The 14,492-nt window shown below is 35.9% G+C and overlaps 2 protein-coding genes across 4 annotated transcripts; one reads left to right on the top strand and one right to left on the bottom strand.

Moving 5' to 3' along the window:
* The first annotated feature begins 1,889 nt into the window (after positions 1 to 1,889).
* Positions 1,890 to 4,142, top strand: LOC111790374 (large ribosomal subunit protein uL30y). Its single transcript, XM_023671258.2, has 7 exons — positions 1,890 to 2,032; positions 2,701 to 2,879; positions 2,989 to 3,086; positions 3,169 to 3,226; positions 3,376 to 3,455; positions 3,541 to 3,643; positions 3,723 to 4,142. Exons 2-7 carry the CDS (start codon positions 2,703 to 2,705, stop codon positions 3,936 to 3,938), a joined length of 732 nt encoding a protein of 243 aa, XP_023527026.1. The 5' UTR covers positions 1,890 to 2,032; positions 2,701 to 2,702; the 3' UTR covers positions 3,939 to 4,142.
* Positions 4,143 to 6,646: 2,504 nt separating this feature from the next.
* LOC111790351 (protein SHOU4) lies at positions 6,647 to 14,492 on the bottom strand. 3 transcript variants are annotated; one of them, XM_023671228.2, is made up of 5 exons: positions 14,241 to 14,492; positions 8,861 to 9,829; positions 8,249 to 8,404; positions 7,609 to 7,820; positions 6,647 to 7,238 (listed from the first exon to the last, which is right to left on the bottom strand). In XM_023671228.2, the coding sequence occupies exons 2-5, from the start codon at positions 9,752 to 9,754 to the stop codon at positions 7,046 to 7,048; spliced, it is 1,455 nt and encodes a 484-aa protein (XP_023526996.1). In that variant the 5' UTR covers positions 9,755 to 9,829; positions 14,241 to 14,492; the 3' UTR covers positions 6,647 to 7,045. The 3 variants fall into 3 exon arrangements, with proteins under 3 accessions (XP_023526996.1, XP_086978840.1, XP_086978841.1); XM_087122714.1 differs by lacking the exon at positions 14,241 to 14,492 and adding an exon at positions 14,071 to 14,188; XM_087122715.1 differs by lacking the exon at positions 14,241 to 14,492 and adding an exon at positions 13,872 to 13,893.

The following is a 14,492-nucleotide window of genomic DNA, read 5'->3' as shown; positions in this document are numbered from 1 at the left end:
GATATATTTATTTATTTATTTATAGATAAATAGATCGGTAGCTAGATAGATAGACAAATAGGTAGATGTGGTTGAAGAAAATCGTTGAAATTAAGTATTGTGTAAGTCAATTGCATTGAAAACATGTGAGCAAGAGAGATTATAATACTTGACTGGGGAGGTTTGATGACCACTTGTTCTCCCAATAGAACATTTTGAGGTGATCCATGTTTGACAGACCTAAACATGATTTCGTCGAACGGTAAAACAAACAGAAAATACAATAGTAAAGGAATACAACATGAAAGCAAATAAAGGGTTTTGCATCACATGGACACGCGACCACGACAACACGTCTTGGGTAAGCATGATCATGACATCCTCCCCCACCTAATTGGTTGACGTTCCTATCAGCTAGCTATCTTCAAACTCAGCAATGTGGATCGTGGTGGAGTCTAGGTCTTCGACGCGTTTCTAGCTTGTTTCCTCTATTAGGAGGTTCTTCCATTTGACGAGGAATTTCTGAATCCTCCGTATAGGTTTTCCAACTTTTATAACTCTGTCAGCTACGATTACTTCGATCTCCTTGGTGTCCTTTTGTTTCAGATTGATTCCAAGCTTAATGATAAAATTTCAATTGTCGTTATCTAGATCGAGGTGATAAGGTTTTAGGTTACTCACATGAATTACTAGGTCAATTTTCATCCATGTGGGCAATGCCACTCTGTAAGATGTAGACCCGATCTTCTTGAGAACTTTAATCGGTCCTTCGTACTTTCTAACAAGTCTCTAATCCTTTCGGCGGTAGAATCTGATTTATTTTAGCCTCATTTTATAAAGAATTGATCTCCTATTCGAAATTGGAGGGGACGACACTTCTTGTCCGCCTACTTCTTTGTGTGTCTGGAAGCTTTCTCCAAGTAAGCTCGGGCTATACCTATTGTCTGTTTCCAATTTTCTTGTGAAGTTTCGGGCTTAAGGTTTCATCCCTACATATGAGTAGTAAATAATATGAAGTAGGGCTCGTTGTTGTCCACTTACAATCTGGGGCTCTTCCCACTAGACGGACTAGTTTGGCCGTTAAAATAGAATTGAACCACATCTAGCAATTGTACCCAATTCTTACAACAAGCGTCAACAAAGTGGTGCAAGTACTCTTCGAGCAAGCAACTGAATCGCTCTGTCTGTTTATCAGTCTGGGACATACCATATTTGATCTCAGTGAGTCACTCGACTTGCGACAAGGCAACTGTTTTTGTGCCGACATTGTTTCGGTCTTTGATGGGACTAGGAGCTAGTGAAGCTTTGATACCACTTGTCATAATTGCAATATTTAGGTAGCAGACTAACGATTGTGCAGTACTTACTCTAATCCAATTAACAAGTCAGCATGTGAAAATCAGACTTTGCAGTCAATTGTAACGTATGGTCGAACTTCGAGCCACGTTTTGAGAGAATTTTTTTTTTATAAAATGTGATCGAGAAAAATCATTGAAAACAAATCGAAATTAGGCATTGTGAAAATCAATTGCATTGAAAACATTTGAGCAAAAGAAATTACAACATTTACTCCAGAGAGATTTGATGACTACTTAGTCTCCTATAGTACATTTTGATGCGATTCATGTTTGACAAATCTAAACACAATTTTGCCGAACGGTCATACAAACAAACAAACAAAAAAAAAAAACAATAGTAAACTAATACAACTTGAAAGTAAATAAAAGGTTTGACATAGCATAGACATGCGTCCACGAGCAACACACCTTAAATAAGCATGACCCTGAGCATGGCTCGGGTGGGGGAGGGGATGGTGATAGTGATGGGCCTAATAGAGAAAGTCTTATTAGGTCAAATAATGGGCCTTAATGGGCCGGTGCTTATTTTGATTACTTGGGGCCTTGAGCATCCAAAAGTAGGAGCCTAGTCCCGTATGCGCCCCATCCTTATATACTCATAATTTTCTTCTCTTCTTCTCTGCCCAGCCGGAGGAAACCCTAATTTCGCTTTGCTTGAACCTGCACATAATCAGGGGTCGCTCTGTTGCCAGTTGGTAATTTTCTCTCTATCGACTATACGCAATCTTTATTTATCTTTTTTAATTTGAATTCAATGTCGCTTTTAATGAATTTTTCCTCGGTTTCTAAATGGATTCTGATAATATAGTTCATTGCTATGTGGTTCTATTCTCTTTAGCTGTGTTTAGAAGGATTTTCCGAGTGCATTTTTAGTATTGGACTTTTAGGAATATGATTCTGGATGTGTACATTTAGCCTGATAGAGGAAAGATAAGTAAAGATGGCTTTTCGTTTTTCAGAATCGATGAAAGAGAGAAATGTTCTGTTGTTATGAATATATTTTCTCCTTTTTTTAATATCATCCTCATCGCCGTCAGTCTAGTTAAAATAATTAATCGTTCTGTGTTTCAATTGTTTTCAATCTGTTTCTTTTTTCTTACAGCTGTTTTATCTTCACATTTTAGACGAAATTCTTGTTCTAGTTTATATTAACCATTGATAATATTTATATCAATACATTTAATAGGTATTTGCAGTTTTTCTTTTTTCTTTTTCTTGAAATTTGTTATTGGAAAACCAGTTTATGCAGCCAATCTTAATTAAATGATGGCTTCGGCATTTTATTGAACATAAGGGAGAAAGTGATTGGAAATATCATAGTTCATTGTAAGTTGATTAGTTTGTTCGATATATGTTTTCTTAGTTATGGGTGAAGAAGTCAAGGCATTGATTCCGGAGTCAGTTTTGAAGAAGACGAAGAGGAATGAAGAATGGGCATTGTCAAAGCAGCAAGAATTTGAAGCGGCCAAGAAGAAGAATGCAGAGAACCGTAAGTTGATTTTCAACAGAGCTAAGCTATATTCAAAGGAGTATGAAGAGCAGGTATACTTTGTTTTCCCCCTTCATAACGTACCTATTTTATTATGTTAAATTCCTCGAGTTTGATGCTTTCATTTTAGAGCATTTACAGTTGGTTTTTGAGTTTGAACAGGAAAAAGAACTGATTAGACTGAAGCGCGAGGCCAAATTAAAAGGAGGATTTTATGTTGTCCCTGAGGCTAAATTATTGTTTATCACTCGCATTCGTGGGTATGTGTCTTTTTTTAATGAACTGATTTATTGCTATACATGATCTTATGTTCTGATGTCCCAAAATTTGATGAAATATCAGTATCAATGCCATTGACCCAAAGACGAGAAAGATATTGCAGCTGTTGCGTTTGAGGCAGGTACAATATCAAAAGTTCACATGGTTGAGTTAGTTCCCTATTGTTGTTAGGCCTAGTGGTCATAATAATTGGGCACGTTTTTTATTAATACAGGAGAGATCTAGCTGGTTGTTATTGTCGTGCGATAATTGCTTCGTTTTTTGTTTCAGATTTTCAACGGTGTCTTCCTCAAAGTGAACAAAGCAACGTTGAATATGCTGCACAGGGTCGAGCCTTATGTGACCTATGGGTATTTCTCGTCGTAGAGATTTTAATTCTTAGAATTTTCTTCCTCCTTAACAGATTGTTTGAAGTATTAATGCAATTTTTTTCAGCTACCCCAATTTGAAGAGCGTTAAAGAACTTATTTACAAGAGGGGTTATGGGAAGCTAAACAAGCGGAGAGTAGCATTGACTGACAACTCAATTGTGGAGCAGGTCTCTCTCTTTCCTCCATCTCTTATTCTCATCTAAGTTTTAATGGTTAGTGTTTCTTATATTCTCTTATTGAATGAAGGCTCTGGGTAAATATGGCATCATCTGCATGGAAGATCTCGTCCACGAGATCATGACTGTCGGTCCTCACTTTAAGGAGGCGAATAACTTCCTATGGCCCTTTAAGTTGAAGGCACCTTTGGGTGGATTGGAAAAGAAGAGGAATCACTATGTTGAAGGGGGAGACGCAGGCAATCGCGAGAATTATATCAATGAGCTTATCAGGAGAATGAACTAGGTGAGGAACAATTTTGTTGTCATTGATGCTTGGTTTTTTTTTTTTTTTTTTATTCTTTTTTGTCCAATCACTGGAAGTAGAAACAATTTTGTTCACAAAGTTAGTCAAATCTTTCTACATTTAAGTAGCATAGACTTCGTTTATGTCAGATACTACACTTCGAGTGCCTTAATACTAATGGCAGTTCTATCTTTTCAATTTTTATTTGGTTGTAATAGTAGGATTAGAAAGGCTTTTTTACATCATAGAGGTCTACTCTTGGTTTAAGATGTTGACAAAACTAAGGCACAAAGATGTAGAATATGAGCTTACCTCATTCCTGTGAGATCATTTTAAAATAGTCCAATAACATGAAATACTATTAACATTCAAGACCATAAATACAAATTTCAAAAATTGCATTAAATACTATTAACAATACTATTACCTCATTGCTGCGAGATCATTTTAAACAAAGGCACTTTCAAATGCATTAAATACTATTTACATTCAAGACCATAAATACAAATTTTAAAAATACTCTTAAAGTTTTAGAAGTTACCTTAATATTCTTAATTGATTCTTAATCTAAATCTATTTTCAAGTTGGTTCTTTTATTCTAAAGTTTTAGAAGTTACCTTAATATTCTTAATTGATTCTTAATTTTCAAGTTGTTCTTTTATAAATTGAAATGTTTTAGAGAGAGGAAGGAAAGAAAGGGATTAAAAAAGTATTTAAGAATGAAGTAATTCTTTAATCCTGAGTTGAAGCATATGAGAGAAGAAATCCAAGAGTGAAATAGTCTGTGGGTATAAAGAAACCATTTTTATAAAACTTAGGTACTACTTTTCAAAGTTATGTGTATTTTATTTTTTAAAACGAATGTTAGGTGTATTTTATTTTTTGAAACATCAACGGTTTAGTCCATATACTAACGATAAGGATAATTTTGAACTTCTAAAAAAAGATTTAAGAGTATTAATGAAACTTTGAAAATTCAAAGACATTATTGAAGCTTTTAAATGTGTTTTTTTCTAGTTTAAGAGTTTTTTTTTTCTTTTCTTATTAACTTGATTGTTTTTAGGTGCAATAATTTCGGGGCAAAGTTCAATTGCTTATTTGTTCATTATTTTAGTTCTCACTTTTTAGATCATATTAGTAGTCTATTTAGAAACATTGCAAAGATAAATTGTAACGTTGTATCAATTCCTATATTAAATTTTAAGTCCTATATTAAACTTTTAATTTAAGCACACGTTAGATTTTGAAAAATAGTGCAATGGAACATAATTTCATAACATTATTTTTTGTCTAACGTCTCGTTCAAATAAATATGGAAATAATATGGTAAGTTTCACTTGTTTCGAATTTTTTAGTGAGTTTCAATTATGCTATTTACCGTTTTTACTTTTGAAATTATTTCAAACATAGTAAACTAGAGTATATTATTTTCCTCCTTAAAATTGGTGAGAACAAGTAAATCACATAGGAATTCTGAAATTTGGAGCCTTACCTCGTGATGAATTAACGAGAATTAAATTTAGAACATGAAATATGAAAGGAAAGAGACGAACATGAAATATGAAAGGAAAGAGACGAACAAAGAAATTAAAGGCAATCAAACGTAAGATCACTATTGCTTGATAAATTTCTTCTTATCGTTAATTAATCATTTTTTATATCGTTGTTCTAGTTTTTACGAGCGTACACTTTCCATTTAACCCTATTCATCCAGAATTTTCTCTTATGAACATCTTTCATTCACTCACTTTTTAATTTTTTCATAATACACACTCTTTCCTTGTCATTTTGACTATAACTCCAACCTCTGAATCTACTCCTCTAACCACTACCACTTTGAACAAGCCCAAGTTCCTTGAATTTTCTTGTCCCTTCGATTTTCGATAAATTCTACCCAAAAGTTGATTGTTTTCTAATAAATTTAAAGGTTAAGAATTCTATGTCAACCCGAGCATAACCCGAGCATACTTACTTGAATAGTAATTAACATGTATACTATGTTCAAATTCTAGCTTAAATTCACCTTTTTACCACTATTTTTATAACCTCTTGTCATATAACATTTCCTTTTTAACCTTAACCAAAAAGTTGATGGAAGGGTTGTTTAAAACAGTTAAGGGTAAAAGTGAAAATTTTCATATTTCAAATCTAACTTAAAATGTAAGGATATTTTGTATAATTCAAGCTATAAAGTTAAAATTAAGTGTTGAATCAATTTAACTCATACATAATTGGATCTTAGGTTTCATTTGTTATATTTTGCAATAATAATAAATAATAATAATCAAACAACTCCAATATCAAAAGGATTATCTTACCAATTTGAAATGAAATAAATTTGGAAATGGCAGACAAATTTAGATATCTATTTAATTTGTAGGGTATGAAATTGAGAATGGAAAAAGAACTAAGAAAGATTTCTACCCGTTGGCTAAATGGAGCGGAGGGTGGAAATGAAGAGAAATTTTTTTGTCCCAAAAAATAAGAGAAGGGAACCGAAAGAGATTTCTCCGTCCTAACCAATTTTCTAGAGAGAATCTCTACTTCAATTCCTATGAAAATAAATGAATTTTCTTACCAGAAATAAAAATTGAAAGAGATGTCGGGAAAAAGAATGGAGAAGAGTTCTCCATCCCAGCCCGTGGACATCTTCTAAAGGAGAAATGAAATAGAGGATTGTTGCTGATATTGGCAAGAAGATGTTCGAATCAAGAGAGAAAACGCGTACACTTTGATTCTATTTAACATTAATCGTCAATCTTGTTTGAACTAGTTCGAATTTCTCCACAACACGAACACGAACACGAACACCAACCCCAATCCCAATGCCTACTACAAGAAGCTTTCTCATGCCCTTTCCCTCCACCAAAAACGTGGAAAAGAAACTCTCGAAAACTATACACCAAAAGTAAAAACAACACCACCCCATCCCCTCTTAAACCCTTGCAATCTCTGTCAATTCATCAGTCCTAACCTACCTACCTACCACCACCACCACCAAACCCAAATATTAAATGAGGAAAGAAGATTCTTACGTGAGCAAAGGCTCAGTGTGTCAAGCGAGTTCCTGATGCTACACGGCTATCACGTCGTTCGAGTTCATGATGCTACACGGCTATCACATCGTTCTTCGACAGGTCTTCACACTGCAATACAATACCTTCAATACTAGCTGGAAATATGCACTTGCTCCATTCACACCCACTTGCAATCGGATCAGGCGGAGGGACAATCATTAACACGTTTTCGTTTCTCTGGACAACTCCCATTACACTAACAGTGCTTCCTTCCTTGATATACCTGCACATTTCACAAATAACAAATAGTAAGACCTGCCACATAACCGTTCTTCGATGATACAATGTACTAGTTCAGAGGCGCTCATAAGCTCAATATGTACCAATATGAACCATGCATTTAGGGTAGTATTGATTCTAAATAACGTGATGATTCTGGCACTATCACTAGTCCTAAAGACCGTTTGAAGTTATTTGCAGGAGAATAGGATAAAAACCAAGACGTTCCTTCAGAGGCGCTAAAAAACCATATTTGACACTTCTGTAGTTCTGGCTTTCTTCATTTTGCTAAGTTTCATCAAATAATGAATGGAAAAGAAGTATAATCCGTAGGCATGAATTATTTCAAAGCGTCAACAAAATAGGTACATTACCCTTCTCTTAAGCGCATTAATCGACCTTCACTTGAAAGATTTCTTTCTCCTAACCACCTGACAAAGTCGGGAGATAATTCTTCATTTACTGGATTAACATCAATAACAATTGGATCGTCAACATAAGGAGTCACCCTGGCTCCACAACCAGACTTAACCAATGCTCTTAATCCAGATTGAAAATCAGAGATGTAGAAGTCAACCACATGTCTCTGTGAATAACAGCAAAAAAGAAATACAGCTGTAATTGGCTTGAATAACAAAATTGAACTTTCAAATCAAGCAACAATGTAGCTGAGGACATTTATAGACAACTTCAAACTGCAGATAATTTTAATACCTACATGGGTAAGTACATGGTGTGACAATATTTAATGGCATTGATTCACCATGTAAACTCCAATTAAATTAGTGAATCATACTTTTAATCGGAAAAAGAACTTCAATGCTCATGACTTTGTAAGAAAAATTATACGATAAAATGAACCATGATATCCCATAATCCTCAGCCCCTCACTTTGAACCCCAAACACAAGAGAGAGCGAGATGGAGAGAGAGAGAGAGAGAGAGACAATAAATTAACTTCAAGGAGAACAAAATTAATCAACCATAACAATAAATTGAGTCTTGAGTCACTCACTTCTAGTGATCTGAGCCCCCAAGTAAAACGGCGATGTGTAGGATTGACAGCTTTGGAACTCCATCCGCGGTACTCATATAAACTCGTCGATGTATATACACATCTTGGAACTTTTTGGAAGGATGACTCCAGGGGCATGTTACCACAGGTAACCACCTTTAGAACATGAAGAAAACAAATTACATAACATATAAAGCAGTATAACGATAACATCACAACAAGATGAAGAAAGTGATTTTTTTTCCATTTGAGGAAATGCGGCATTTCACTTCCTATGTGCCCAGAAATCTATCTATAACATATTAGACAATGGCCATGGATAAGACACTCTAACAATTGAATGTACCAGAACTATCAGAAGATGTCAATGGCCACAAAGGTCTCCCTTCCTAACGTACGCAGTCAACAGAAATTTCTTTTAACAAAATCAATATATCTATAAGTGAACTTCGAAAATAATTACCTAAACGAAGTCCAGTGAAGTTGTTTCCGCATAAATGTAGTTATGTCATGAAAAATAGTACGTTTTCCGCTAAATTTTGTGTAAATATCTAAACTACCAATAAGAACTCAAAACAAGTACATTTTACTAATATCAAGAAACATACTTACCCCGGAGACCTTGACAAATTGTCCATTCTTTGCAGTTCTAAGTTCAGAATCTGGATAGCGAGCAATGAAACCCATAATTGCTCTTCTTCCCCAGTAGGTATTCCAAATGAAAAGTGTACAAACAGCAGCAAAAAGAACCACAACCACAATGAGGAGGATTGCATTATGGACAGCTCCAAGAATAAAGCCCCCAGCAATAAAACCCATCACAAATAGAAGAATTAATGACCATAATACTATCTTAGGGAAGTTCTTTGAAAATGAATAATCATCATCATAAGTAAGAGTAGTTACAGCATGACTATGAGCTGCAGAACCCTGTAATTTAATGGATCCCATAGATTCTAAAGGACCAGAAACCTTCCGTGGAGCTCCAGAAGAATTTAGAGGTCCTGAAGAAATGGGTCCTGATGTGATAAGGCCTGTTGCAGGTAGTACAGGAGGAAGAGGCCCAGAGTTTTGACGACCGGTAGGTGTTACTCCACCAGACTGTGGACCAGACAACTTTACAGGTTCCCCATGCTTGCTCAGAGGTCCAGAATTTGATTTTTTCAATGAAGCTGAACCAGAAAGGCCTTGAGAAGGTAAAGAACCTGAGGTGGTGTACATGGTGCGAGATGTAGCATTAGGCATGATAGGTCCAGAGTGAGATGCAACACCTCCGAAAGATCCAGACCTCATGGAGCCACCAGTTATAGGTCCTGACTTCTTGGACTTGGAGCCATCCACAGGGATATCAAACATCTTCCCTAGCTCTCCTGATTTCTTAATATCTCCACCAGTATAGGGCATGGGTACAGAGCTCATCGTTGGGGTTCTCTCTTTAGGCTGCTCAGGCCTCCCTGATACGTAGAGGCCATTGCTAAGCTGATGGGATGGTATTCTGGAACTCATCTTGCCTCTTCAAAATATTCGACAGGAATTAACACAACAGAAATATCAGCAGCTGATGTAATGCTCAAGTCTCTCCTGAGGACCAAAATTTTCTAATTAATTTTATTCAAAACATCAAATATGAGTCAGAGACAAAACATGCGCATGATAATCAAAACAAATATGTCTTGAAAGCTGAATTAAGAGCTACAGGTAAAGTTTAGGAGAACATAAACCATGGATAGCCGAAGGACTGCATTAATGTATTTGTTGTTCAGATAATGTATTTGGGGTTTCCAATAGAATTAGAATTGACTAGCCCTAAATAAATAGATGGTTAAAATAACTTTTTGGTTCCTTAAGGTTTGAGTTTAGAATCTATTTGGTCCATGAGGCTTCAAAATGAACATTTTAGTCCCTTGAGGTTTGGAAAATAGTTATAAAATGTTCTCAGACTATTAGTTGACGACTGGATGATGACATGGTAATCAAGCTGTTGATTGTGCAATGCTGAGTTGACAATTTTATTAGTTTAATAAATAAAAGAATTGGTGAGGTGGCCTCTCCCCTCTCCATTCATTCTCCTTCCTCTCTTCTTCTTCTCTTTTGGCCAAGCTCACATCCCCGCCCGTCTCGTGGATCACAGTCTGGATCTCTCCAGCTCTATCACCGCTAATGGACTATTCCCCATTTCCAAACCCAATACTCTGGCAAGGCATATGCAGAGCACGCACGACCTAGATTCTCCAATCCAAGGACAAAACAAACATTACACCACCGCAACTCTTCCCAATTTCAAAACACACTTCTCTTTTTCCTCCTTCACCCCTCCTTAGTCGCCATTTTCTTTCCCTAACCTGGCGCCGCAATTAAAGCCAGCAGATTCTATTTGGATGCCGAACAAGAAAGCTTGAACGTGGAAATATCACTGTACACGCAAGGATTCGACCATGGAATTGGACTGATGGAGGAAGATTATCACAACCCATTATCAGCTTCGGGTGACCCAATGGACCTTTAAAGTCTTTTCGTTTTACTAAAAAAAAAAAGAAAAAATCATTTTTTCTTGATCCTTCAAATGATTGGGAATGTAGGTCCATATTTATAATACCATTAGAGGAAGGAAAGACTGGACAAAGGTTTATTAAGAATTGTGATCAACTAATTTGCTCCATACTTTATATTGTCTTCGTTTTATACCTCGATTCAGGAACTGACAAAAGAACTCTACTTCGTTCCAAATCTAGAACGGAGAAAAAACATTTCATGACTGCAATGACAACAATTAACAGGAAGATGAGAAAGGAGAAAGGTAGTGACGGCGGTGGCAAACTTAATTGGAGGAATAGAAGGGAGAAGGGTCGAGAGGAAATAAGGGAGTGGAAAAGCCACGCCACTAATAATAATATTAAATTAATAAATTTGCCCACTCAACATTACACAATCAACATGACACCTCAATTTTTGTGAGTCAATTAACGGTCGAAGGACCATTTAGAACTTTTGTCAAACCTCAGGGAATAAAAAATGTTCCTTTTGAAACCTCGAGGATCAAATAGACACGAACTCAGACCTTGGGGTCAAAAGTATAATTTGCCCGAAATAAATTATTAGGAAGAACAAAAGGTTTAGCCGCTTAATAATTCAGCATACTTAACATTAAACTAGATTTAAACACACATTCTTATCTGATAAGTAGAGTAATGCAGGGCAAGATCAGAAGATGATTGTTAAATGAGAAAGAAACCCCACAAAAGGGGAATCCTAGGTACATATTATTATGGAAGACCGAGAGAGAATATCTATGCCACAAGGGGTCTTCGACAAGGGAATCCATAATCCCATTTTCTTTTCATAATGGTCATGGATTGACTCAGTTGCCTACTCACAAAGGCCGAATGTGAAGGATAGATAAAGGGCTTTCAGAGTGGCAATGAAGGTTTTAAGCATCAACCACCTACAGTTCGCAAATGATACAATCCTCTTTTTTGATTTGTCAAATATCTCTTCCATACAAAAAAAATTATCAAGATAGTAAAAACCTTTGGAAAAAAATCTTTGGACAAAATATCAATCTCCTAAAAACAAAGATTATAGGTATCAAGGTTAGCACAAAGATTATTGACGAATTTTCCAATAGATAAGGTTGTAAAAAGGGTGAATGGTCGAATATGTACCTAGGATTACTCTTGGAAACCACAAATATTTTTTTCCTGCTAGAAGACTATTATTGAAAAAATAGAAAGAAGGCTCTCAACATGGTTATTATGTCATACATTAAAGAGCGGAAGGCTCACCCTAAAACAAGTCACACTGTCCAACCTCCATACTTACTACATGTCTATTTGAAATGTTACAAAAAGTGGTTATGTATAAAGAAAGATTATTCATAAACTATCTATGAAAAGATAGTCCACACCTTGTTCAATGAAATATAATAAACTTCCTAGTAGACAATGGAGGACTCGATCTATTTTCGGTAAAGGAGAAGAACTAAGCTCTCCTCGCAAAATGGACATGGAAATATCATCACAAGGAAAATGCCTTATGGGGAAAACTTATAAAGGCTAAATATACTCCTACATCATATAAAAATTGACCCCTTCTATCTTCTGCAAAAGGGCTATGGAAGTATATAAAAAAAAAAACACCAAAACCTCATCACTAGCGGAATTCACCAGAGGGTAAGTAATGGGGGAAGCACGTCATCCTAGACCAACCCATAGATTGAATACGCCACGTTAGCCCTACGGTATCCACTTTTGTATAGACTCTCTCATAGCAAAAGAGTTACGATCAAAGAAATGTGGAATGATGTCAACAATTTATGGGACCTGAAGCTTGGTAGGAACCTAAAGGATAACGAAACCACGGAATAGGCTGAATTAAGCCTCGATCTTGCCCCATTTGTATTGTCTAATGAAGCAAACTCATTGGCATGGCTTCCCATCGAGGTCTTCTTTACTAAATTTTTTATGTGAACACAAGGAAAAAAGTAGAAGCAATAACTCCTATGCTAACAAAGACAATATGGAAAGGAGATCACCCTAAAAACGTGAGGTTTTTCTTCTGGAAAATAGCGCATATAATAATTAGTACAAGTGAAAATCTTAAAAAAAAGCTGCCCTACATGACTCTATTTCCAAATTGATGCCCATTATGCAAGAAAGACAACGAATCACAAAACCACTTATTTATGCAATGCACATACACTTAGAATTTCTGGACAAAGATTCTCAATATCTTCGGAGGGCATCTACTTTTCCTAGAGAGGTAAAAGATTTATTGGACATGGCTTTAACATACTGCCCCTTCAAGAATGCAAAAGTTCTACTATATAAAAACCTCATCGTGACTTTCTTTTGGAATCTGTGGAAAGAAAGAAATCAAAGAGCATTCACGGAAAAGACACAAACTTATACAAAACTCTTCAACAATGTTGCTATATCTTGGTGTAAACTGTCTCATACTTTTGCTTCCTATAGTTGTATCTCCCTTATTGTAAATTGGTCTTTTGTAAACATCATAGATAACATATGCCTTTTTGTAAATTTCAAACATCAATGAAATTATCGCTTATCAAAAAAAAAAAAAAAAAAAAAAACCTATGACAAACCGTAAACTGGGGGAAACAGCAACATACATTAGTTAAGAAACTCTTAAATTACAGGAACATATTCATGATAAAGACCATCTAGAAAAGTGAATATTGAATGACTTTCTGATGAATAGAGGAGAAGGGGTAAGAAACATACAGATATTATCCACAGTGAACCTATTTTAATGGAACCTTTGTGGGTAACTTGGTACATTATCAAAAATCAGAAAATTAAGCAGCATTAGCTTCTAATCCACCTAAATAGTCAACCATTAAGCTAGGAATTCAATTAACAAGAAGAAAAAATAAAAAACTGGAACTCCGGACGTTATTCAAACAAAGAGAGCAACCCGTATCAACTGATAGGCAGAAGTGATGATGAATAAAATATGTTTAGAGTTGAGAAGTTGGGACATGTGCAGGAAACTAGACGACATGGAACTGGCATAAATGAAAAGAAATCCTAGGAACAAAGTTCACTACATGAATGTCCCTCCACCCCCAAAAAAAAGGAACATGGAGAACTTCATTAAGTCTTACCCTTATCCTAAAGGGAGAAAAACTGCAGAAGGAAAGAACCGAAATTAGGATGTTCACCGGTTATGAGAAAATAAAGGATTTAATATCTCGTGATTGCGCACTGAAATTGATTAAGGCACTAGGATCTGTAAGAACACATACATAATTGAAGATTACAATCAATTGAACACTCAATTAAAAAAGAGAACCATCAGCTGACCAGAAAAACAACAAGAACAACAAACGAAAACACATCCATCAGAGAAATGGAGAAGATCTACGAGGGAGGCGGGATTCAGGAGAAGCAAACAGAAAGTGGCAAAGTAGTAGAGTAGAAACGAAGTGAAAAGGAGAGAATGAAGATAGGGAAACACAATTTTGAGCACTTACCAGTAGGAAAAGCAGTGGCAGCAGCTGTAATGGCAGAAATCCAGAGATTAGGAGACATAATGTGTCAAAAAAAAACAGAAAATTCCAAAACCAATCCAAATCTCAGTCTCTCAATTCCTCTCTACGACTTAGCTCCCTTTCTCTTTCTCTCTCGCTCGCTCGCTCGCTATCCGAACTTCCGTCGCTCTCCCTCTCCCTCTCCTGCGGACAACCGCATCGACTGGTGGGTTTTGTCAGTCCCCTTCCAAAAAA

Source organism: Cucurbita pepo, chromosome 3 (genome assembly GCF_057944985.1).
Source record: "Cucurbita pepo subsp. pepo isolate OVF chromosome 3, ASM5794498v1, whole genome shotgun sequence".
Classification (NCBI taxonomy): domain Eukaryota; kingdom Viridiplantae; phylum Streptophyta; class Magnoliopsida; order Cucurbitales; family Cucurbitaceae; genus Cucurbita; species Cucurbita pepo.
This window is presented reverse-complemented; position numbering and strand designations above follow the sequence as displayed.